This window comes from Molothrus aeneus, chromosome 9, assembly GCF_037042795.1.
Source record: "Molothrus aeneus isolate 106 chromosome 9, BPBGC_Maene_1.0, whole genome shotgun sequence".
Classification (NCBI taxonomy): domain Eukaryota; kingdom Metazoa; phylum Chordata; class Aves; order Passeriformes; family Icteridae; genus Molothrus; species Molothrus aeneus.
The window spans coordinates 14,251,804-14,279,089 of NC_089654.1; the positions used below are offsets into that span (position 1 = coordinate 14,251,804).

The 27,286-nt window shown below is 36.7% G+C and overlaps 1 protein-coding gene across 3 annotated transcripts in view; it reads left to right on the top strand.

The window, feature by feature from the left end:
* Positions 1-27,286, top strand: part of PRKACB (protein kinase cAMP-activated catalytic subunit beta) — an 81,219-nt gene that overhangs the window by 31,227 nt on the left and 22,706 nt on the right. Inside the window, exon 1 of one of the 3 annotated variants that reach the window (XM_066556095.1) lies at positions 18,834-19,138. The exons of the other annotated variants lie outside the window; for them this stretch is intronic. Coding sequence (XP_066412192.1) covers positions 19,132-19,138 — 7 coding nt within the window. The 5' untranslated portion in view covers positions 18,834-19,131. Of the gene's footprint in view, positions 1-18,833; positions 19,139-27,286 lie in introns of those variants that run through there. 3 annotated transcript variants of the gene reach the window in all.

Consider the following 27,286-nt stretch of genomic DNA (forward strand, 5'->3'; position numbering starts at 1 on the left):
AAAGTTTGCAATTCTTGTGTAAATCTATAAGCTTTAAAAAAACTCGGGTGGAACAATTCCAGGTCTGTCAGGCCTCTATTGTCCATAATAAAGAGTCATCTTAGAATGAATCTTTATGTTTATATAGCTCTTATAACAATTAAAGGATTCCTTGCTCAGGCAAATTAAAATCAATCTCATGATGGGGGCAGAGGGAAAGGGTTTTATTAAGGAGTTAAACTTATTTCCCTCATTTTTATGTATACTTCTTATGAGTCCTATAGAGAACTTCTTTCAGCTGTAATTAACATACACACAGAGCCCCTCTGTTTTTTCATTACACATAGAACTGTTTCAGACAGATTAGCTTTATGTCTCCATTATGGTTTTGTTCAAATTGGAGTTTTTACAATAGCGCATGCACACACTGGTTTCTGTTGAAGGTCTATATGAAAGTTATTTCATTTGTTACTAAAAGTTAACCAATGCAGTGGGTAGAAAATAAAATAAAGCCTCATTTTGCTCCCTGTTTGTTTTCTTCCTGTTCTAATGGTTTTTATTTCTTCTTTGTGAAATAGGCACCCAAATAACATTTCATCATCCTGGAGATAAAAAAACAGCAGTACCTACAGCCAAAAGTCATATAGTTGAAGTAACTTGTCACAGAACAAGGATAGTGTCTACTCTTCAAGGATGGTATTTATTAGCCTTTGGCAGCAGCTTGTCCTGATGCTGCTAAAGGCTCCTTCATCCTGCTTCCAGAGTTCTGTTGGTCTTTCCAAAGGAGCTCAACTGATACATTTCCTTCACTGCCTGATCCTGACTGAGTGCCAGGATAGTTCCATACATTGTTCTGCAGGAAGTACCAGTCTCTGGAAAATCGAATACATGCCTGTATCTGTTGTTACAAAGAATGTGTAAACAAGGGCCATGCAGAGGTTGTAAAAAGAATGCTAATTCTGACTTTTTTAATGCCTTTGGATGCCAAAATGTCAAATATAAAGCATGTCCTTAAGACACAGTTTTCTGTTTAAGTTATGTAGACAAGTACTTGTTTATATGGTTTAATTTTTAAATATCTCCCTGTAAAAAGGCAATAAATTTTACTAGTCAGTTACTGTCTTTATTCATAAATATTCATAATTAGTATGACAATAGGTTGGCAGTGGTTTAGTTGACTTTATCCAGTATCACTGGAATTCCTGGTTATTATTTTTAGAATGCACAATAAAGCTAAGAGGTAATACGGGAGCTTTTTCAGTGGCATAGTTTGTAGTTTGCATATTTTTATGTTCAAGTTAGAGGAATTCATTAAAAAGTTTGGGAAAAAATCAATCTGTATATATATTATATCAAGATTAAGACAGACAATTTGGGATCATAAGACAGGAACAGGTATTGTGATAAGCCTTTACTGTCTGGAACTCTTAGGGAGTTCTTTTTTCTAAATTCAGAATTCTAAAAATCTCATTAGGAGCCCACCCATCAGTGTTTTGTACAAATAGCAGAAATGTGTTATGCTCTGGTATCACGGTATGAAAATTGTTTGTAGATACTATTCAGCTCTTATCCGAGGTCAAACTGCAGTATTTGTTGACCTTCCTACTTAGGCTTGATGCACTGAAAATCTGGGCTGTTAAACTTGGGAGTCATATGATTGTCTAAATCCTCACTTCTCATTCGTGATGTTCCAGAAAAACAAGGCAGAGGCAATGCAATCAGGCTTAACAGTCCTATTGCTTTTAACCATTTCTGTATTTATGTTAGGGAAAGTATAGGGAAAATAGCAGGGAAATTGTTTTGGGAAAATAATTAGCTTTTAAAATTACTTGGCACTATTAAGCACCTTTCATCTGTAAACTGGCAAATAACTGCAAATGTTAATTTAACAATTAACACTTTAGAAGACCTAGGCATACAGCAATACAGTAAAGTGACTTCTTATGATTACCCCAGGCTTGTAGTAACACTTCTAGTAACTTAAAATAACGTGTATCTTCATTTTTTGACAGCCATACATCTAAATTTGCAGTCTGTTACAGAGAGAAAACTATACCTTATTTTATGGCAATTAGTATATCAATTTACTTCACGTTCTCAAAGTGCTTATTAATTTTAGCTCAAAATAGATCAAATGTACCACATGTGACTGCTGTATCATAATACTACATTTCTATTTTTAAACCTAAATGGACTCTGGGAAAGTACTTTGCAAACTTTTGGCTTCTATTGCAGAGCAGGTTTCCCATGTGTTCCTGAGTAAGTGCCTCCTAATGGGGTCCTGGAATAGCCGTTCGTTTTCTGGCTGTGTTTCAAGCTTTGTTTGTTAATTAAAAAACCCTGAAATAAAGTCAGGTGAACTGCATAAATTCTTCTTCAAAATAAGCAAGCTGGGGAAACTTCATCTTCTCCATTTCAGTCCTGAAAATGTTCAGATACTGCAAGGGAAAATGAAATGTATGCTGGAAGTCATAAGCTCAGAATCATATTAATAGTGTTTTGTTTTGAAATAATTTTCTCTGTGAACTTACACTCAACAGCAAAGAAAAAATGTTTGTTTCCCTGTAAGTAACATGCTTTTCAAAACTTATTAATGTCTTATTAAAAATAAGTCTCATATTAAAAATATGCTAACTATTGGAAAGCAAAGAGTCTTTACCTTTCTTACTCTTCAGTCATGCAGTCATGGCTCAGAAGTTACGTTTAGGTTAATATTTATTTTGTAATGGCCAGTGGGGATCTCTTTATCCCCACTGCACATGGTCCAAGTTAAATGTTAGATCTCACCTCACTAAGCCATCACAATCATGAAAATGGATAAAGGGAGAGTTGCCAAGGCAATAAAGACTTCTAGTCATTTCTAGGTTGAAGACAGCTGTAGAATGCAGCAGATGAGTCTTAGGAGAGCGGGTAAAATGTTACTAAACTGTTGATTCCATGGCTCTGTCAGAGCATGCAGTGGTGCTGTACACTGATTGTAGTTGGGCTTTTGAGCATAAATGTGTGTAATCACCACTTGTAGTAATTCAGTCTGAAAGTTACAAAGACAAAAATACTAATGACAAGCAGCACCACAGATACCAGTATTTAACCTCATCATAAAGGAATATTAATTAGTTTTGCAGTCTGAGCTGCATCATAATTTAGGGTCCAGGGGAGTACCCTTAAGTGATCCATGTAATCCATGATAAACTTTGAATGTTTTGATTGCTTAGCCTGTGAGCCAAGGAGCAGAAGTGCTTTTCTGAAGTCTCTTTTCATGCCGCAGTCTTGGCTCTGGCTGAGGAGATCGCACTCCAAGGTCAGATTTTTTTTTATTATTATTTCATATGAAGACATCAACATATTAATGATGCTGCAGCCACTAAGTTTTACAGCTTAAATGTTTCAATCAGTATCTGTAGCACCATCAGATAAAAATGAAGGCTAGCAAAACAAGATCTAGCAAACTCTAATGTTTGAGGAGTTCATTCTTTTAGCATGTCCAAAGTGTATCTGTAGTTTGGTATTCATTTCCTAAGTCAGTTATAGCCAAATTATAAGTTGCTAAAATACTAAAGAATATTGAAGAAGTGGGTGTTTCATCTTTCCTTTACGCCCAGTTGGCCCTCAGTATCTAAATTAAGCTTCCATTTCAGTTTGAGAGCTGAAAAGAGTTGAGATAATAAGATTGTGTTAAATCAGTTTTTGGCCTTTGACCTTCTAAAATGAATGTCTAAAAGAGAATTGAGGGTGAAGTTGTATAGAGACATGAAGTATTGTCCTTTAAATTTAAATGGCTGAAAAATTGGCAGCAAGGGGTTAGGTTATTTTTCTTCTTCATGTACAGTGATAGGCAGACCTTTTTATCTAGAAAAGTTTTGGCTACACTACACTCTTGGATGCTTGCATTGTACAACTTTATTTTTTAATAATATGAGAGAATAAAACCCTTCTAATTGTTTGAGACTGCAGATGAAGATGCCTTTTCCCGCTCTTTAACGTACCCTCGAGCTCAGGTTGTGTCTTCACTCACTGTAGTGGTTTCAGACACAGAGCCCTCACTCTGTCCTTCCTTAGCTCCTTGTTTCAGTTTTACCTCTGCCTTGTGCCAGCTCCCTAATGCAATCTTGCATCAGTTCTCAATTCTTTGCCTGTTAGCCCTTCCTCTGATTTTTTTTTTTTTTTTGCCTTTCCTCCCCCCAGTTCTGTTGTGAAATTCTAATTTTTGACCAAGTGTTGGTGACGTTCTGGTGTGTTCTAATATTGTTATGTTCCCCATGCTTGTGTCATACTTGTTCCTGAAATGGACACTTACTGGTAGGGAAAAGAGTATTTTAATTTTAAACTGTTTTAATGGCTCACTAATTATTTGTAAGCAAAGAAACAAGTGTAATTTCCTTTATCTTTCGTATTTTAACCTGTTTTAGCAATAATTAAAGTTGCTGCTGTAAAAATGTCTTGAAAATATCTATTTCACTCAACATGTTTTCTTAGGAGGTCTTAATTTGGGGTTTATTTGATTTAGGACAAAAATCAGAGTTTATTAAATGTGTCTTTTTTATGTGTACTTATAAGTCTCTTAATTTTTAATATGTCAGGCAATTTATGTTGTTTACTGTCAAAAGTGTGATATTAATTCATCTTCTTGTCTGATGCAAAAAAAACCTTAAAAGCAAGTGTTTGAACTTGAGGATGCCAATTTAAGCATGAAACATCAAAATAAGTCTTATTTTTAATTTAAAAAAAAAAACCAGTCAATTTTACTTGAAGTTGTTTCCATGTGTATGGCTGAGTTTTCTGTTGAATTTCAGGCTACCAATTATTTTTAGACTACATAAATTAATGAGAACAGATGGAATGTATGATTAGAAATTTTGGCATATTGAGCAGTCAGGCTGAACTGAAAAATACTTGAATGTATAATATGTGGAACAGAATTATATCAAAGAGGTATTTGCAAAACCAGAGGTGCAAAAGAATTCTGTGAAGAAAGGCAGAGAGAACATCTGAGCTCAGGCTCCACAGCACACTGCCCAGGACACGAGTGAGTGGCCTCTTCTCTTGCAGGTGGCTGTGTCCAGTCGTGTGTCTGGTAATTGTATCTCTAGATGTGTGTTCACTCCTTCAAGGGAGTGAAACAAATAATTTCAACAAAAACTGTCCAAATTAGAGGAAGGAGGAAGGGAAGTTTTTTAAAATACTGTGTAGTATATATACTCCTGTAATGATGTTCATAGATGATTTTCAGCATTAAAATATTTACCTAGAGACATGAATTGCATTTTTAATAGTATTGAGAAGAATTTGTCTTTGTAGAAAAGGAGAAGAGTTAAAGGTTCATGCTGAGTTTCCTGCCCTGCTATTTTCATACCTATTCTAGGTGAGTGCAAGCATTTTGTTATTAGGGTAGTTAGTTATGGTTTTGTTAGCAGTTCTTCTGAAAGTATGCTTTTCTTATCTATATTCCTTGACTGGTTGCTTTAAGTAGAACAAAACTTGTACCCAGAATATCAGCCTTTCTTTCCTGTTTCTTAGAGTGAGTATATATGTACCCATTTTTCCTCAGAGCAAGGAAGGAAGATAAACTTGGTGTTTCAGCCTGAATGGCAATGAGGCTGCAAGTTTTCCAGCAATGCATAAATGCATTGTTAGCCTTGCACAACTTTACAGAAAGATCATGTATCAGCAGTGTTTTCAAAAATTGCAATAATACTTTACCGTATTTGGCTTATAAATTAAGCTGATATTTTCTTTTGGAAGTGTCAACTTCACAGAGACAAAGGAATGCAAATGTCATCTGTTACCTAATAATAAAATGTAAGCGCTCATTTTCACTTCAGATAAGTATTCATTTAGGCTTTTGTTTCTTGTAGTTTAAGTGCTGGGCTTTATTTTTATTGTATAAGAAAGGTGAGAAGAGGGCTCAGTTACTGCAATTACGAAGTTCATTATTTTGATACTTCATTTAAATGGGATGCCATGTGTTTCCTTCCACCCACCCTCCCCAGAGTGGAGGAAGGTGGATCTTATAGTGGAAATAAGTTTAGAAAAATTGCCCAATGTAGTGCAACTGTTACCTCATTTTGGCAGTTGGCAGCTTTCTTGGGTAGATTTTAACTTGAGAGGAATTGGAAGAAAACCAGAACCTTCCCACATGCCATGTGACTCCCAGAAATAACAATTCTGTATTGAGCTTGTTAGGAAGAGCTATGAGCATCTGAGACTGGCTCCCAGTGAAACATGTTTGTTCTTCCAGGAGGAAGAAATGAAGCCTCTGGCTAGTTAGAAACTTTTAAGCATTTTTTCTCAAAATGGTTCAAGTAAATTAAGATAAAAACTCAAGAGATGTCTTCCAGCTCTGCTAAACTAGAGATTTTTATTTCCCAGAAATAAGAAGGGCCTGTACAATGCTATCATGAGATAGACTTCACCCATTCAAAATAGGAATAGTCAAAACATTTTCTTTATTTTGGAGTAATCATGATTAGGATGGCCTGTCCTATGATGTGACCAGTGCCAGATGAAGGATGACATTCCCAGTTATTAGCAGAAGGCCCTAGATGGTGAAGCCTGTTTGGGAAAGGATCTGCTCTGGAGTCTGCAGTGGAGGTGGGCACTGAAGCACACGGTGGTACAGAAGGGTCACAGTATCCTTGGTCGGGAGGGTATGGGGTTGATTGGCACTGATTTGAGAAGATGCTTTTAGTGGCAATTCACGGTATGAAATACAGTGATTTTCAGAATGCATTTTAATTACTCTTTGCTCTTATTTCTCTTTAGAGAAAATTAAAGGTAAATACAATTTCAACTAATGGATGTTCTTGTATCTAATTAAAAAGTAGCTTCAAGGTGATTTACTGTGGTTAACCTGTCAGTTAAAAGTTTCTATTACACTTAATTTAAAATTATTTCTTTATTTTATTTAAATAGTGTTACTGTGGAAAAGTTTATTCTTTGTGAAATCTAATGGAGTGAGCTCAATTGCAAGTAGCCAGCATAACAAAAACCTGTTTCTTAGAAAGAAAATATTTGCTTTTCAAACAAAATGCAGAATTGTTAAACTTCTCAGAATAAAAATGTTATTTATTATCAAGCACTCGTTTTCCACTAAAAATAAGAAAAAATGTTTTGTTCAGCACAGCATGTAACTTATTCTCTATAAGCTGGTGGAGGTACCACTACTTTCTTTTGATCTTTTTAAGAAAAAAATCTTTGATCATGATGCTTTGAAAGGGAAAATACAATTGAAAGGTTGAGGATAGAGTATTAAGGAATTATATCTTTGCTGACATTCATATTGCATGTGGAGCTAGCATGCCATGTGAATTGTTTGACTTTGTTCAAACAGTTGTTCAGAGAATTACAAAGATTGGTGTAATTCATCCACAGAAAAGAAAAGAAACACTGCATTTAATCTTGTCGTGTTTCTTTCCTGGAAAGTGCTTCCTGCTTTCCTATGCTTTAAAACAAACATAAAACCGAATTAAATATACTTGTAGTCATTATATTTATCTCATTCTTTGTAAATAGAAGAGTGAAAGATATCTTTTGACCATTCTACCTGTCCAAGCTTTAGTTGTTTCAGCATTTGTTGTAAAGTAAAATTTGGGAATGCCACAAGGTAATGTGGACTGAGAAGCAAAGTGCCTGTTGCTTACTAGTAAAGACATTTCATAAATAGCTAACTGCAAATGTTTAATTTAAAAAAATTTTTTAACTTGGTGAATTATTTCTGTTATGTTGAAATGTAAATACTATTTAAGAATATATTCAGACTAATAATAAACAAATTCACCTTATATGAAATAAACTCGATATAAATTAGTATTTAAATTAAAACCCATCACAAATAGGGAAAAAAGTACAATCTGTGAACTTCATTGCTGCCTCACTAAGAAAAATAGCTAGTAATTAGAAGGTTGGTGTGTGAATTATTTCCCCTCTAAAAAATATGAGATATTCAGTTGTGTTTATGCAACACATTACAAATGAATGACTGAGTACTTCTAAAATTTTCTGTTCAGTATTATAGTTTTTTTACCTCATGCTTTGTTTGGTCTTAAACCAGCAGATGGCATTTGTTACTCCATTTAAGTGCAGACTAACGTATATTTTGTAAACACAGTGTAATTAACCTCAGTATATAGAGAAATCTTGTTTTCTGAGCTGTGCTTCTGATGCCTCTGCAGTCCTGCAAGTTCCTGTAGTTGAGATCCCACTCACTTAGTACAAAGTGTGTTTGGTGAGCTCTGAAATATTCTCTTAGACGTTCTGCAGCCTCTTGTCCTGTGGCCAGCAGCATCCCCTGTACTTTTCAGGGTTTAATGCCCATGTTCCACTCTAGCTGCTCTGGGGGACACTGAGTGCTTCACTTGTTCCTCTCTGCTGTGGGGTATCTGAATCAGAGTAGCCTGGTAAGAGAGGAGGGAGCAGGACCCTCTAGGGCAGCCTGCAGTCTGGTGGGGCACTGCAATACACGGGCTGTGCGGTGGTGAGTGCATCTCTGCAGCACTTGGCCAAATGTTTTGTGCTTCAGACTGTACTTTATGAAAGCCACTACTGTATTCTAATTTGCACTCTCTACTCCTTCAGTCTGAAAAAGCACTATCCCTTTTAATAGAGTTACTTTGGGTTTGCTTTCTTTCTTATTTGGATATTTTTCTAATTGAACCTAAATGTCATATAATCAAGGAATGCTCCAGTTTTGGAGGAAAACAAAGGTATGAATTTAAAATACTTAGCTCAAGGTGGAGTCATTCGATTTGGGTTATTTTTTTCCCCTAGGAAGTGTGCTGGTGATTTAAAATGCAGATTGGCTTCCTGAAAGTGTTACTAAAATGTCTCTGGTTACTCTAGTATTTAGCATTCTGGTCTTTTACTGTGCAGTACAGATCTGATAGTGAAGTCTAGCTGCTAATATTGTGAATAATTTTCACCTACAAAACTTCAGTTTAGGTGAATGTTCTACTGCTGTTTTTTCTCTTACTTCCTCCCATAATCCTGCATCAAAAAAATCTGTAAATATGACTCCAGATCTCTCAGAGTTAATAATAATTTATGATGTGTGGCACTCTGATTCAGGACACATAATGCTTAATGTGTCCTAGGAAGGAGTTTTTGAACCTAAGTGTCTCTCATATGGGGCAATTTTTTACAAGTTCCTTTAGCTCAGTAGGTAAACCAAGGAAGGATAGACCAAACCTGTAGATTTTGGAAAAAGGAGAGCTCGTCTACCCATAGCTTCCTGTAGCCAAGATCCTCTCCACAGCAGCTTTGCACCTGCAAGAGCCTTTATCTGTGAAAGGCAGATCTTCAGCATCCTTGTTCTGATGGAGAATGGCCAGGATGGAAGGAGGGAGCTTCTCCTTGGGCCCAGTCAGATGCTGAGCAAACTGTCTGCATGGTTCTTCTAATTCAAGAACTTCATCTTACTCATTTTGGATCAATAACCCATTAATGCTCAACGTTAATCAACAGTAGTACGTAGTTTGATGTGAATTAGGTGGACCAAAACCTTTATTTACTGTTAGGTTTTTCAGGGAGGCAGAGCAACTGAGTTCATGCTAAATTGCTTCACAATTTAACCTTGGATTTTAATTTTAAAAGTCCATATACTTATATGTTTTTCCTAGACCTCATTGGTTCAAAAGCAGAAACAGCTTTCTCCTGGTAGATTACTATTTTGTGTAAACACAATAAAAACCACTTACATAGATACTTTCTCTTTTGCTGCAAAGAGTACAAAACTTCTGATTGGCTGTCAGGCTATCATAAATTGTGCTAGCAAGTAACTACAGAAGGTTATTTGAGCAATGTGTGTGATTTGGAAGGGCATGGACACTAAGAGGGTCTCACCAGTACTTTCAGATCTCCTGTACTTATGTGAAAGCAGCTGTTTCGAAGGTGGTTGCTAGCTAACCTTTGTTTTACTGTGGAACAATTGTGTGATTTTTATTCACATTCTGCCAACATCCATCTTGCAGTCTCCACTGTTGTACTGGCCAGCATCAGTGAGCACAGCACCTTGAAGGAAGCTGTGAGACAAGCATGGAACAAGGTGATGTCTTAGGGGAGAAATTCAGTTGCCTTTGGCAAATTGGACAGTTTTGTTGAAGAGTGCCTTCTGTACCGAGAGAGTTCTCTGTCCCCTTCTTGTCAGTGCTACATGTGGGACTGTGACTACAAGGTATTTGATTTCAAAAAAACTAGATAATGTGTTGGTAGAAATGAGGAAACTTGATCTGCTGCCATGGTATGTGTCCACAGCACATACATGAATCACAACATCTTAGATGATGAATTTGTCAAATTATGACAAGAAAACTGATGGGAAGAGTAAGAACTTTTAGCCTACATATGAAAAATTAGATGCTGAATTTGGCATTTTTATTTCTTTTTTTACTCCAAGTTCTCCCTTATTTTTTTATTCATTTTGTATCGTCATGGTTAACAAGCAAACAATGCTGCTTGACCATGTGAGCTTAAATTAATGCTTCCTGATGAGAAGGTATTAAATGTGTGCTGCAGTTAAACTAGTGTACAGTAGATGCCAGTAGAGACCTATGGAGTCAAAATAGAAATATGACTAGCGTTTCCATAGCAACAACTTCCTCCTGGCCGTCCTATTTATAGCAGTGCTGCAGTCCCAGCCTCAGTGCAGCTCTCGCAGGGACTCTCTCGGAAGGGTTAACCTTGGTAGAAAAAACGTAGGCATAGAGGCACACTGAACCTGGATGGGTTTGCTTTCTTGTGTTTTATTAAACAATGAGGTTACTGATTGTGTTTATTTTCTTTATGTATGTTTTGAAAAATCTTTGTTTCAAAATGGAGAGCCATTAAAGCTGTAAGCTGTGAGCAAATACTGCTCCTCCTTCCGTGTGTTTAAGAAGAAATGCAACCCAGTGGAATAGTGCTGGATGTACAGTGAAAATCAAAACACATCTGCTTTTTCAAGAGCCTTTTTTTGTCTCTCTACCCATAATTCCTTCTGAAATATGCATGCCTGGCAAGACTCAAAATGGATTGTGTTCAATTACATAATTTCGGATGAAAATGAAGGGGGTTTTTAAGTTACAAAAGGGCTATCTGTGTACTTTGTTTTACATCATTTTCTCTCAAGGTTTATCTAACAACTAGAAAAATACCACACATATTGCCTAAGGCTTATAGCACAGACACTCCTGTTTTTTTTGTATATATCATGTAAAAATTTTGAGAGTCATTAAATACTTAGAAACTTTTTTTATTTTCAAATTCAAAATTCATCACTTAAATTATTTTCTTTTTATGAAATGTGTTGGCTGTGTCTTTCAACTTACAAATACTTTATTGGTCAGAGACCAGCAAAATTTGGCAAGATCCCCAGGCTCTTAAAAATGGAGGATCCATCACTAATACTTTGTATCAAATTATTGCTCATTCCTTTTGTAATAAATAATAAATGCTGAAATTGGATTTTCATCTTTCATTCTTGAAATAAATGATGCATAAAGGAGAAAATGTGTTTCATCAAGTCATCAATTTTTAAAGCAAATAAACAAACTTTCTTTAACCTCTAGGAAAAATGAGTTCTTTATTAGTCATTTATAAGGTTTAAGTTATTTTTTCTATTGATTACAAAAAAATGCAGAAACTGTTGCAGTATGTCTGTTTAATACAGATAGAGGCCTCGTGTGAAAAAAAATATTTCGGTTTAAAATAATATGTTTCATATTTAAAAGAAGATAGAAAATAGTATTTTTTTTTAGAGAACTAGAACATAGAACCGAAAAATACTATTTCAAGTATTTTTTATATAAAGCTAAATTTTATTTAGCTGTAGGTGATCTGAAATTTGATTTGTATTGTAAACCCATTTTTCTAGGTCCTGTTAAGGAATAGATTTAATTGTCTTAAAAACTCTTGTTCTTGATTGCAAAATTCTCAGGGTTAACCTTCATTAAACACTAGAGAATGGTGTTATTTGTACAGTCCTCCTTTGCCTGAATATAGAGAAATGCACACATTATCCTTTAAAAATATTTCAAACGATTTCCAAGTAAAGTTACAGCACATGGTAACATGCTGTTACTCAACCATCTGGGTCCTTTCAGGAGAGGAGTCTTCTCTCATTCTTAATCCTTCATTTTTAAGGCTTGACTGGTACAGTAGAGTTTCTTCTTAGAAATTGAGAAATATTGTTTTAGCAGAGATTATTAAAAATAAATGGTCCATGTAGCTACCTGGTAGATTCTTTTCAGCAAGGAGCTGGAAGATCTGTGGCTGGGTTATGGTGCTGGGTGTTGTAACATGCCACAGGGCATCAGCCCCTGGGAAATCTGCCCAACCAATAGGTTGCCATCAGGAAAAGTGTAAATGGCTTTGTTGCCTTTATAGGCTTAGAGGACCACTGTGTTAGCCCTTGTCCTTGGGCTAACACATCATGATGTTGCTTTTTATAATATTTGGGGAGCATTTTTGCTGAAATACTGTTTATCAAAATACCAGAATTTGCACATGCAATGTTCAAATTCAGAGTTGAATGCCTCAGTTTTATGTTAGTTGTTGAATGTTACTGCTCTGAGTTTTTGAATGTGTTTTAAAATTTTGCCAAGATTTGGTGGTCAGAAGATGGCAAAAATAAAATTTTTAAAGAAAATCAACATTTCGGTGTTGACTTTGGCTGCAAGAAATTGGAAGTTTATCTCTTACAGAACAGAAATTTCAGATTCTCTCATGCATTCTGTTCTTCCTATACAGCATATAATTTACTTGATGTAATAATTAATTGGAAGATCAGTGTGTCAATAAGATGAAAGATTAAGTAAACGGAAATAGGAAGTTCCATCTTTAAAAATCATGAATTTCATTTGAAGACATTGAAAGCCATATGAGATGTGGGTCTGTATGGCAGCTTTTTGTACTGCCATTGGGCAGTGCCAATCAATGCCAAGAATTTCCTAGATTAAGGAAAGTGTATTACTATCTGTGAAAATGTGACCAGCACTCATTCTTTTCATGTTTTATGTGTGCAGAAACTTCTGTAACCGTACAGTGGCAGTAGTTCATAAAATTCTGGCAAATTCGGGCTTTCTCTTAGGATTTCTTCTAAGAATTCCTTTTTGGTGACATGTTTTCACTTAAACCACTTATTTCCGTGATGTCAGAGTGTGAGTATTGATGATTCTTATTTTGGCCCCTGCCTGAAGTGTCCAGGCTAGACATTTGGGTGCATGAAGAGCCCTGAATTTTGATGGGCAGAGTTGCTCTGTGGCACTTTCCACATCTCTCCATGGACTAGACGTGGCTGGCAGACTGGAATTTAAGTAATGTGAATTTTGTCAATTACTGTCTTTCAGATCAGAGAAACAAAATGGTTTAGTGAAGAGCTGTGTGAAAGATAAGACAACAGTAGTGTAATGGCTCAGAACCATGGGGGAGCTGAGAGACAAGATAAGCACACCATCATACCAGGTAGCTTTGTTTACTGGAGAAAACAGCCAAGGTTAGAGAGAATATGAGTCTCTTGGAAAGAATCTCTCAGTGCCTAAGGACTTGTGGTGAGCTATAGGGGGAGCACATCTGTACGATTCCAGAGAGGCTCTTCAGCTCCAGAAAGATCACCATGCATGGAATAAGCATCTTGATGTTGTCTTAAATAATTTTTATATTGTTGTGTGGGAATAGCATGGCCTTACTCAGTTTTAAAGTGTTGGGTTATATATGGAATGGAATATATCCCCTCTGCCTATTTGTGACCCCTGCTAAGGCAAACAGATCCTCATGATCTTCACCACCTCTTGTTTCTGGCAGAGAGCCTTGAACCAATGGGATGTTCTGGATGTCATAATTGGTCTTGGAACAGAGCAGGTGAAAGGCTGGAAGGCATGAGGTGGCATCCAGGGAAGGTTGCAGCACCAGACCCTGATGGAGGAGCAGCCTGGGCACCGCTGTGCTAGCTGATGGTTACCCGAATTAGCAGATGGCTGTGCAGAATGTAGGCATTTCCACAGTTGGTTTCAAATTTTGACCAGGGGCTGGAGAAAGAAGTTACATTTCCAGAGTATCTGGAGCCTGCAAGCACAGGGCATTCCTGGGCTTTGTGCAGAGTCTAGAAATGTAATGGGTTGTGCTGGCTGAGGCAAATCACAAGTGTAGCAGTGCCCATGAGGAAGAATGTAGCCAAATTTGTAAAATCTGTCTGTTGGCATTTTTATTGTTTTATCACTGTCATGGGCAGTTTGTCAGCATGAGGGCTTTTTTCTGAGGCACAGGGCTGTTATGAAATGGTTATATAATGTCCAAGGGTGGGTATCTGCTGACATTTGAAAACTATGCAGTGAGAAGTATGGTGGTGAAAATGAGAGGTATGTCTTTAACACGTGTTGACTGTAAGACAGGAGACAGATTGTGGAAAACATATTTCAATCTTTCTTAAGAATAGCCTAAAGTTTTAAAAAGCCACATTGTAGATGTGCAGAAATAGATGTGTTTCCATTTTCACAAAAACGAATATTTAGTATTACCCATTGTAAGCATGCAAAATTACATAATTTGCAAATAATTATAGTGTTAAATACAGCTTTCCGTTTCTTTTCCTTATATTTTGTGCCATTAAAAGTTACACTTTTTAGACTTACTCCACAGTTGAAAATACTAAGATTTCTTGTCAAAGAATGAAATCTTATGAGCAAAATTTAAATGTGTTTGGTTCATTCACGGAATAAGTAGAACCCAGTTTGAAAAAGTACAATGCAGTTGTGTTTAAATGTGCAATAGAATTCAACTTCTTCACTGATTTTATCCACAAAGGAGGAAAATAATACGGTTTTTCTTCCTCCAGTAATAAAATAAGTTTGTTCGGTAGTGTTTGCCAGTAACTTCCTTGCTTAGGAAGTTGATTAGTTGAAAGCATGAGATTACTAAACATTAGATTCCAGCTGGATATGTTTGCTGTGCAGATGTGGTACTCCATCTTAATAACAGGGGAGGAACTGCAGAATAGTTACTTTTGGTTTTTTACACGTGTGGTTGTGGTAAATGAAAAAAATACCTATCTACTTTCTGATCTTTACTTCTAAACGAATTGTTTGTAGTACTCTAACATAAAATGTATACTTAAGTACGAAGTGTAATGCATTAAAGAGCTATGAGAACACATACTAGCAAAATTATTGTTTGTTTGTTTTTTAAAAAACAAAACAGTTTTCAATTTACATGAAAAGAAACTTTTCACTGTACAAACCAGTACATCATAGAGCTCAGTACATCACAGAGCTCTCCTTAACAGGAAGTAGAAGAGAGTCGTGGTTAGCAAACAGTGCAGGCAGGAAGCTCGGCACATGCATAGCTCTTAGTGGCGCTGGGGCGTCCAGCTCCCTTTAGATGTCTTCTCTTTTGCTTTTGTGAGTCCCTGGTGTGTGTAGATGGCAGGGCACAAGGAGGTCCCTTGCAGCCAGGGCACGGCCACGGCGCTGCAGAGACTGGAAGGGTTTGCTAACCGCCTCTTCCATAGGCACTCCAAGAATGGTGCGCATGAGCAGAGAGCGGCTCTGGAAAATGAGAGCCAGCAGTGCTCTGAGTACACTGTCCAGTGGGATGCATCAAGTAAGTGTGGGGAGGGGTTTGTTTCTTTTATAGGTGGTTGCTCTTCAGTTTGCCTGGTGAATGAAGTGTGAACACTGATGTGTGATAGGTTCTGGGGCAGTTTTGTAATTCGTTACCTAAAGGTATTAATGGGAAGAAGAGCATATTGCATCAGGCAGGGGAAGATGGGGGCTGGTTCATGGACTGGTGGCTGGCAGGAGAATTTATCGTGCATTCCTTTTTCTTTCAAAGCACAGTTGACTTGTTTTGGCAAGCACCCACCCCAGTTCTTACTTCTAAATTACTTATTTTCAAATTAAATCAGTGAGTTCAGCAGAAGTAGAAGACTCTAACTAAAGACTAGAATGTTTAAACTTCAAAATAGGCAGACATTGCTGTGCAGATTAAAATTCTAATTAAAGGGATTTTCATCATTCACAGTTGTATTTTAAGGGATATATACATCAGAAATGTTCTATATAGTGGTAAACAATATAAAATTGAGTTTGATTTTAACTATTACATATTAGCTTAGTGTAGGAATACTGATTAGTTTTAATTTCCTAATTAGTGAACAGTTTACAGTATTATTTGTATGAATTAATATTTTTCATGGTTGTATTTTGAGTAATGAAAGAGATTTCAAAAAATCACAATCTAAATAAATTGACGTTTGATTTTCCTTTTAACTTTAAAGCTGTGTAGTATTTTGCAAAGCAATTCTTGTCTCTGGTTAAATACTCATTTTAAAATGTTACAATATGGTAATTTATGATAATTTCGTTCCAAATTTCAGATTCATTGATGGATTTGAGATAGCACAATTATTTCAGTTGAAGATAGGCCATGTTGGAAATTCTCAGCATCACAGTATTGCCATGAAAAAAAATCAGCATTTATACTTCTTACTTGAAATTTAAAATATTTTATGAGTAGGGAGTGAATCTATTCTCAGAGGATAAGCCGTAAACATGGAAACAAAAAGGTGTTAATGCAGAGATCTAAAATAGATTAAATCTAGGTCTCCCAAATGAGACAGGAAAGAATTGACTCGTTTTGTTGGGAAGATAAATGATGAAAGGGCATAAATTCTGAGCTTTCACTTCTCCATAATATTTTCAGCTTGGTAAAAATAGGCACATACTTGTGTTTATGAAGAAGCTCTTTTTTATGTAAATAGCTGTTTGAAAAAAATAACACTGAAGCATTTTTGTTTATATAACATGAAGAAAAAAACATGGTAATGACCTACTGACACTCACAAATTGCGACCTGTTTTGTACAAGCCTCTACTTTCTTCCCCTCTTCATAAGGCAGGCTTCCTAGTGTGACATGTTTGATGAGGAAATGGACTGTCGTGTCTCTTGATAAACATGGTGAAAATGGCTGTTCTGTGCTATTTTAAGTCGTAATTAAGCAGAGCAGTTGCATGCAGTTTTCTGAGCTGAAGTTGCTGAGCTGGTAACTGAATGGTGGGTGACTATGTAGCTTTGGTTTTGGGATGAAATTCTGAACCTTCATCCTGAAACTCTACTTCAATCTCTAGATTATTTTTAAAAAGTAATAATATCAATTACTGTGGGTACCCATGAACTGAGTTCACATTTAAAGGTTCTCATTTTGCTACCACTGAAGTCAGACTGATAGAGAAGAAAAGGGAGTACAGTGGAGGAAGTATTTCTGTCTACTCCTGACTTCTAATTAGATCTTCAGAAAAATACATAATCACTGAAAATAGTTTGTAAAACATGAAAGAGAAAAACAAGGTGTTTGGGGTTTTTTGTTAATTTCATTTTGGTTGGTTTGTTTGTTTGGGGTTTATTTTGTTTTGTTGTGAGGGGTTTTTATATCCAAGAGTGCAATGTCACAGAATTGCCTAGAGTCACTGAATTCAGCTTGTAGATTAATTTCCCAGAAAGTTTAATTAATAAGCAATGTTTTAGAAACATGCTGGTGGTTTGTCTTGGAAGGATATTTGAATATTCTCAACTATTCTGTCAATATCACTGCAACTTAGAAACATTAGTGTAAAGTTTTAGGTGAAGCTACTTAGCAGACAGCACAAATTACTATTGAAGTTCAAGGCAAAAACACTCTCATTCCTGAAAAAAAAATTGCAAAGCGACTTCTCAGAGTTTTTGTTGTTTTAGGCTTCAGGTAGAAACCATCTGAAAAGAAAGTGGATGTATTTGTATCTTCTGGTGTAATCAAATACAATAGCAGCTCTGTTTCTTTTACAAGTGGTTTCTGCAGAAGCTCTGGGGTTGCTGAAGGGGAAGGAGCTGCTGCTTGTTTGGGTGGACTTTGGTTGTTAGTTGCTATTGTCAGTGTTATGATTTGAATAAATTACCATGTGGTCTACGGCCTTTGGGGATTTTCAGTGGTTGGATTTGAAACTTAGCATCTTTGCTTTGTTATTTTGATATATAAAGCATACAATTTCTCCAACTTGCCTTGGATACTTGGTTGGTGCATGAAAATAATGTGTTTTGTAATGTCCTCAGAGTCCAGTAGGGCAGAGGTGACTTGGCACCACAGGCCTTGAAATCTGTTTTAAAAAGTTGACTGAGCACACATGTGATGGTACAGCCTGATCTGGTGACCAGGTCAGTTGTGCTGCACCGCCCAAGGGTGAAAGGGACGTGATGGGAGCCATCAGAACGATGCATTTCATTCTTTGTGTAGCAGTCTTGACCGTGGCCACTTGCAACTATATGGAACCTACATTTTGGTTTTTGCTTTGTTTTCTTAGTTGCTTGTTGCTCTTTCAAAAACTGAAATGCGAAAGGAAAGGAGAACGAGGTTGCTTGATTTCGAATGTAGAGACAGTAAGATCAGTGTGTCTTATATTCTTGAACCAATAAAAGTGTTTTCCAAATCTGCATAAGAATATCAACAACTTGGATACCTGAAATGGTCAGAAGGGTCACCACTAGTGCATCTGCCATCTTCATAGTCTCTAAATTGAAAGTGGATGGGTGATAAACAATCAAAAGAATATCATTTGATCTCTGATTCAAAATAACACCAGTATACTTCCAAATACAGTAGAATGATTTATAGAGATTTAGCTGAATAGTTACTTGTATATGTGTGTGTAGAGAGAGAAAAACGCATGTTAAATATGAAATAATGTACAGAGCATACTGTATGAATTGCTTAAAGCTTTAGAATAACTACTAGTTGGGTACAAGTCAACAGATAATTCTGGTCTAAGGTTGCCATGGAAACAACCAGTGCTTGATATAATTGAGAACATCTTAAACCCTCCTGGTGTTTGCATGCTTTTTTCCCCTGCCATTTTGAGTTGCTGTAGACATGAATAGGTAGCATTGGTCAGAACAGTAGTAGTTAATGAGCAAAACCAAATACCTGTGTCCTGAATATTGATTTTGATATCCTACTGGTATCTTGTGCTTCGTAGTTTTTTGCATCACAAGGAGCTCATAAGGAAGAGCAGCTCTCTGGATTCTGTGTGCTCTCTTTCCTGGTTAGTGTATAAGTGTATTTAGAGATTGAAGCCCTGATTTGGTAGAGATTAACATATTTCATCAACTGTTGGATTAATATTTGGAGCAATATGTTTCTGAAAACTAGCTCTTCAGCATGAATGGTAAGTCTTTTCTATTCCCTTTTGACACGTTTTTTGTTCCGTCTTCACAATCAGGGAAAATCTACCAGGTTTCCCTTTCTTGTCTGCAGAGCTGCATCGACTGCTGATTTCTTTGTTTTTGTAATCGACTCGCTGTGGGTTTCTGTGTAAAATTATTAAAGATTTGCAGTTTTTTATTAAACAGCTTGCTTTGCATGACTGGTGTTTAGTATTTTAAATATTATTTTAAAGGTTTCTTTTGGAAATACCGGATTTGGACAATTTTGTAATTGAATATATACATGTCTGTTCACTTAATTTTCTGTGTCAAAATTATATTCTGTGAATTTTTACAAATCAGAGAGGCCTTCTGAAATTATTGTAATCATCACCTGAAAAATCTAAACCAGCTTTTGTTTTTCATCTGAACCAGCTTATTCTGCTATTATTTTTAGTCTTCCAAATGCTGGGATGGCAGAATAGTTGAGGTCATTCATGGAAGCAAGGGAGGGGAGTCTCATTTGAAATGAGATACTGTAATAGATCTAGTAGACTTATCAGGCAGGTATTTACTTTCCAAAACCACTGTGACTAGTTATTATAAGGTACTTTGAATATAATGGAGTTATGAAGTGCTATAGTCTTACTTGCAATATTATTGAAAGTTATTTTTCTCAATATATAGACTGTAAATCTGTTTTCTTAGAAAAATATATCCTTTGAAAATTGTTTTCAAAAAGCCCAAATATGCTAGTTATGGAAATGATGCCTTTTTGTTTCAAACAGATAGTCTAGAGCTTTGGAAAATGACTTGAAACATTTTTTTGAAAAGAAAGAGCAGTTAATCATGTATGTGGGATGTTTGTGTGCATGTGTGTCTGTGTGGTTTTGCTTAATACTACAAATTTAAAGGACCATTTTTACAAAGATTTCATTTGTGTGCATGGCAGGGAGGAGTTATCCCACTGCCTTATCTAATATCAGCTTATCTATACTTATCTCATACAAATGTGTTGAGGTCATCTTCCCCAGAATGGAAAGTGTGGCTGTCATTTCCTTGGTGTACAAAGTACAAATGTCAAAACCGATGCAGTTATTAAGGCAGCGTTTCAGTACTTTGTACCTGCACGATGGAGATTTGTGGCACAGCATCATTCATGGCTGTTTGAATAAACCTAAATGCAGCCTGTCCCTGAGAGTGCTGTCCCAGCCCCGGGTGTGTGCTCCCCACATCCCTGCAGGGATGCTGGCAGGTGGGAGCACAGCATGGAGCTGCAGTGGCCACATTGCCCCGCAGGGACACGATGGCGTCCCGGCATCCCCGCACCACCTGCCCCTGCTCAGCCTCGGGGGAGGGGGGAAGCGACAGCCTCTGCATTTCCTCCATGTCACAGCCACCTCCTCTGCTCATGGAGAGGTCTCTCCTGGGGCCAGAAAGTCTCCACTTTTCACCAGCTGGCACCAGACTGGTTTTTCTATCACATTTTCCTCTGTTTCTCTTACAGTCAGGTCATAGCCTCCATAGGAATTGAGATTTGTGGAAGTCAGCTCTGTGAATTCTGAGTTTGGGGTTTTTGTTTGAATATTCTCTTATGATTTATGAGTCATAAAGGAATAAATTTCACACAAGCTAGGTGAGAAAGAGGTTATAGTTGTTTATGACCTCAACAATTATCTTGGTTTTTTGTTTGTTTAGTGGTGTGGGTTTTTTGGGGGGTTGTGGTTCTTCTTAGGGTTGGGGATTTTTTCTTTCCCCTGGGGGTTTATTCTGCAATTTGCATCTGTAGATTTTACTCATCTTGACATGCAGGCTCCCAGTTCCATTAAAACATAGAAATAAATAGGAACAACTTTTAACAGGTGTCGATTCCCAATCAAAAATACCTATAAATTAGTCTGATTTTGACAAGGGAAAGGCAGCTATCTCCTGCTCCATCAAGATTAAGTCTTTGCTGTAAACATTTCCCTATTTAAACCACTTATGCTTTTCAATGCATTTTTGTGGCTGGCTTCAATGCAGCAGTGTTACATTACACCCTGTCAGCGGATAAAATCAGATGCTTTCCTTGTGAAAGACGGCCAAGATGCAAGTGAAACCTTGATGAAAAAAATTATCTATTTTCTTCAATTGCAAGTACAAGTGGCTAATTTTTTCCCCTTTTATTTCTTCCTTTTTTTCCTTCCCCAGAAAAGATCTGGTTATATGCTTAGATATTTTGTTTTCTAGAAAGACTCAAAGGAAAAGGTGGTTTTCTATTTCTTTGAAGTTGGACTTTTGTTTTGAACAGATAAAACTGTAAGTAATAGCCCCAGCTCCCAGGGGTGAAAGGTATAGTCTGCTAAATCTTCTGTTTCGCTAATAGGCTTAAAATTCTGAAGTGTCACTAATTACATGATTGGGCCACTACTTTCCAATACTGCAAATAGAGGTAATTGGTGATACAGACATTTGCACTCAAAAGACAGTCACCAGATGAGTATGGAGACAGATGGAGCAGTACATGGGAAGGGCATGAGCCACGCTGATGGACTCTGCTGAAATACTGCCCAGTTTTGTGCACACTAGAGCATAGGCATGTGTAAGGAGTGATGGGTGAAGGGAGGTAGTATAAATACATCAGTTATGTGCACTGAGAACAATTCTAACAGCAAGGGGCAATAAGCAGCAACTGATTATTCCCACTGCTCAAAAGCAGTAAAAAATGGAAGAATGCCATGGAATTTCTGGGTGCCAGAATCATATATCTTCCTATGTATGTCTCATGGGACTAATGCTTTCTTCTTTTCAAAAATTCCCTGTGTTACTCATTACCCTCTGACAGCAAACTACAGCAGTTTATTGAGTATTAACTTGGGTTTGTGTTTTATTCTAGTTCTTGTACAAAATATTTGAAAAAGACAAGACAAAGGCTGCTGCATTTACATAATTCATAAAATATATCCACAAAGTGAACACAGTGCTTGGTTTGGGGTAGAAGCAAAAAATGAGAGTAACAGAATTGAGATTTCTTCCAAAGGAAAGGGTATTTGGTATGTTGTAATCTTGAACTCTGACTTACTCTAGTCACCATTACCTTACTTTTGTATATTTTTTTATCAGAAAGATTTGGTTTTTGCCCTCGTTTTTAGCTAACATCTCAAATTGTTTATATATTTGTTGCTGGTTACTCGGAGAGTTTCTCCTAGTCCTGCTGTTGTAGGCCAAAGTTCACAGAAGTTTCCCAGCTTTAATTGTGGAGGTTCTTACAGGTAGTTTTGTAACTTGCCCAAGGTTTGCTATTTTTCTTTATTCATCTTTAGCTGCTGACAGATACCCCAGCCCATTAAGAATTTATTTCTTAGGTTTAATAGGTTTAATTTCTTCAGCTTTTTTTTTTCAAGGTTTGCAGTTCAGTTCTATGCAGGTTTTATGCATGCCTCTATGCCAAATAAGTGCTGAATTTACCCAGTTTCTCTCTAAAATCTCATTCTTTATCAGAATGGATAATAAACATTCTTACCTACTTTTTGCTTGCCTTAATCCTGAGACAAACAAAAACTTGCTGTTCACCCAGTGTGTTGAATTGTGAAATGTGTTTATTTACATAAGACTTCCTTATTCAGGAAGCCAGTCTCTGCTATTTAAGGGTATAAATGAACTTCTCCTGCTTGGCTGGTTACTGCAGGCAACCCTTTCCTGTAAATATTGAAAGCATGTTCTGCAGGAGACATGTCAGTGCAGCAATGTGTCAGAAGCTCAGATTTTTTGAGGAGATGAAAAACTATTTTGCTGATTTACCCTGACAGCTGTGAAGATGTCTTGCTGATCCCAAAGTATCTATATGAGAATTTTTGTGGAGTTTTAATAATGCAAGGGCTGGAACAAGTTAGCTTATGTGAAGTGGGCTTAGACATGAGTGCCCACAGACCAAGATTGTTGCATTGACTATTATTTTTATGCCTTGTACTAAATATTTGAAAAAAAGAAAAAGCAACAAAATAGTTTCTCTTCTCAAGTAACTTTTTAAATGCATCCATACAGTGAACAGCCCCTGCAGTTGTTTAGTTTGGAGTATAAGGAAGAAGTTAGTTTAGTAAAACTTCCAAAGGTTTCTTCTAAAAGGAAGGGGTTATGTGCATGAGTGTGTGTGGTATTATTCCCTGCTTGCAGGGAGTTCATTAGTCAATATGCAGATATGATCAACTACCTGCTTGCTGTTATGATTTATGTTTACTGCTGCTAATAATCTAGCCATAAAGCCTGGTCTTAGGGATAGCTGCATGTTATCCTTGATAGTCCCTGCACTGCTGCAGAGAGGAAATGTGGGGCAGTGATATGGAGAGAGAGGTGGGTGCTGACCAATTGGCCAGAATCTTAATGGTGCAGAGAACTTAACTAGAGGGAATCTGCAGCAGGTGCTGAAAACATTTTTCTTGGTAAGTGGTTTTGACTGTAATAGGAAAATCTGATTAATTTATGTATTTGTATCAACTACTAGAATTTTTAAAAACCTTTACTCAAAAATGTGATACATTTACAAAATAACTTTATAGTAGTGCCCTAGAAGATGTTGTTCTTGGAACTCATTCTTAAACTGTATTCTTTTTTTCCTCCCCACATGGTAACCATGGAAATATATGCACTGCAGGAACAAAAGATGTTTGAATTTTGACAATTGTCACATAGTTTTCAGCTTTCTTTGTTGTATTGTTAATACTTGTTATACTTCACACAGGAATGTGGTCTTTTACACTAAAGGTCCTGTGATAGTTGTAACATTTTAGATTATTTAGGCAATTTCTAATTGCCTACTAAGTACCTCAGTGTATGACAATTGAGTATATTACATCTTAAGATTTTTCAGTTACACGTTAAGATTCTTCACATAGATTTTTTTCTGTATGAGCAAATTTTTTAAATGGGGAGTGTTATGTACTGCATTTGAAAGTAATTGTGTTAAACACATAACTCATTAATTTTAAATTTTAAGATAATGGAATTATTCAATATAATAATTGAAAACCAATAACTTGAATTTAGAATTATTTCTCAGAAGCCTTTTCAGAGTCCAGGGTGATGTGTTCATGGTTCTGTCATGGTAGCCCAAGCTGATACCTTTCAGAAAGGAGCAGTTCTGTCCCCCATATTTGCCCACTCACCTCAGGAGGAGCATTCATGAGAAGAGAAGAGGGAGCTGCTTCTCTGCTCATTCCCTGTCTTCTGCCCATTCCTTTTTAGTCTGGGCTGGTTCCCTGACCTGGCCTGCAGTCAGACATGACAATGCTTTTGCTCTTTCAAGGAAGGTCATTAGAGAAATGCAGGAGTGAATGACCGTGGGAGGACAGGACTGACTGATGTGGGGGCTTTTTCAGCCCATACTGAATACTGAACTGTAGCCTAACAAACCAAACTGCTATTTCTTGGACTGTAAAGCCTCAAATCACATGGATTGTTGCAAGAGTGGAAGCAGATTTACAAATGTGTCATCTCCTTCAATTTATGCTTCAAGGGCAGGAAGAAGGTATGAGTGAGACTCCTTTCATTAAGCCAAAGCCTAGTTTTAATATATTCCAGAACTAATTGAATGCTAGTTCTAACTGATCCATTTAGAGAATTGAAACAAAAACCTCAACTCTAATCCATCAGCAAAAGCTTGCTAATAGCCCTTTAATTTGAAAGGGAAGCTTGGGTAATAAAGAGGGGTGGCAGCCTGAAGGACCAAAATACCTAAAGGTGGGGTTGAACAGCTCTCAGCCACCAGGAATCTGCAGGAGGCTTTGTTACATCCTATACATGGATGCTCAGATGAAAATATTCTGCTTGTCAGCATTGAGGAAGTCTTGCATGTCATTATTACTTTAGGATTTGAATAATAGATCCTAGGTTGGATCATAAAGTTAACTGCTGTGGTGCTTTTGGCATTTATCTTCTGTTGAGGGAGAAGTCGCTTATTAAAGTATATGTTTGTAAATTTTGATGAACATTGGGTCTGGAGGAGCTTAATCTTTTAGATTAAGAAAGTAGAGCTTTATCTCATATGTATATTTTTTTGTGGAAAATGGTTCAACTGGGGCATGGACGCATGTACAACTCTGCTGAGCAGTGCTAGTACAAGATTTGATTGTGTTTGTGACTGAAAAACTACTGCTTTGCGTTATACATTTGACTTTACTGCTTTACATTATACATTTTGGGGGGGAGTTAAACAAAATTTCAGGGATTCATGTCCTAAGTGACTCTGTTATTTGGCTTTGATTCTGTCTCCCCAGAGTGCCCCCATTATATTATATTTTTTGCCATTAGCAGGGTTTGCCACCTCTGAAGCAGTACTTTGGTATTTAAGAAAAGATCAAGGGAGAAAGACTGAGCATTGGATTTGAAAATGAAATTAATTATATTGTCTATAATAGAAATAGAAGGAAGTCAGTCTGACTGTGGCAGTTGTGTGCAGTGGAGTATCTACTGCTCAGAATTCAACAAAGATCAGTGTTATCTCTGATGGCTGAAAACCTGGCTCCTGTTCTGATGTGTCTTAATCTGTCACATCTCTTGTACAGGCTGTTGCTGTGTAGCCAGCCAAGTAAAGTGGTGAACTGGGTTCTTTACAGAGCTCTTAACTCTTTTAACTTTGCTTTTCTGAAATTCACAAAATACTGTTGAACTCAAAATATGAAAATCATGCACAGGATTAAAATAAGATTTTTGCCTGTGTTTGAAAATTGAGTTGTAATGGATAAGATCAATTGTATTTTACAGTTTCTGCACACTTTAAATTAACTCCTGAATGTGCTCCTACGAAGATCAGATTCTAGTGCCTTCTTCTAGTTTTTAGGCACAACAGCTGTAATTGGTCTTAATTTACTGTTTCTTCCTGTTTATCTCCCTTTTTTCCACGCCTCTCTCTTTTCCCATTTCTTCCCCTTTCTTTCCACTATTCTATAGAAAAGTTTACAGTGTACAGTTGATAATTAGTGCTTCCATTTTAATAGTAAGCTTATATTCAGTGAACAGCAAGCTTAATTCAGTTAATCTACTAATTAGTAGATACATAATTTTTACATGATCATGTAGCTACTAAGAACTTTCTGGTTTTGTATTTCTGCAATTGGGCTCTTTCAGAACTGCTCCATGTGTTTGGCTCTTTGTTTCCTGGGATTGTTGGATTTTGGTTGTTTGGTTTGGTTTGGATTGGAGTGATTTGGTTTGGTTTGTTTTTTTAACTGATCTTACCCATTTCAGCTGGTAAGTTGGTTTGCTCTGGACACCTGTGTTTACCATAATTAGTGTTTATGGAGAAATATGAAGTCGAAACCTTGCTCTTGAAGTCAAAACCTTGATAAATGAGATATTCAGTTGATGCAGTTCATTGATCTAGCCTTGGCAGAAACAAGGCAGACCCCTTGCTGGTCAGCTCTTCACAAGAGGGCTGGTGGCTGTGCTCTCTGCAGTGTTCAAACAAGGGGAACTTGCCCTCAACCAGGCTTGTATCGCCTGGACTTTTTTCACCCACCGTTTTCATATTGTGAGAAGCAAAGTGTTTTGGTTTTGTTGACAGTCTGTATCAATGATACAATTTTAGTTTGTGCTTTGAAGTGTTTTCCAGATAGTAAATTGTTAACTGGTGCTCACACTGCTTCATCTGAGTGTATAATAATACTTAACACTTAGCTGTGTTCATTTTGAAACACTTGCCAGGGCAGAGAAACCTTGTGTTGAGCCTTTTTTATTACTCCTGCTAATCAAAAGAGAAATATTTAAAAATTTAGACAACAGGTTAATAGTGTAAGAATGGGACTTAGAACTGGAATCAGAAGCTTCTCACTTGCATCTGAAATATGGTACCATAACCACAGGATTCACTGAGATATCTATATACATCTTGATAAAGTTTAAGCCTATAAATACACTTTTTATAAAAATGAAATATACATATACATTTACCAGAATTTCTTCATACATATTCATTTTTCCATTAAATGATTTAATTAAATAGCCCATTTAACTCCAGACTTCAAATGATTATATTACAGTTTTGGAAGAAAATTTGAATTGTATTTTGATAAAGGGCATTTTAAATACCAGACAGAGATTGGCATTTAGCACAGCAGATGGGGGTTTGTAGTGGTGCCCAGTGTTTAGTCTTAATCAGTTTAGTTCTTGCTTTCTTGCCGTGAATCCTAGCCAAATAC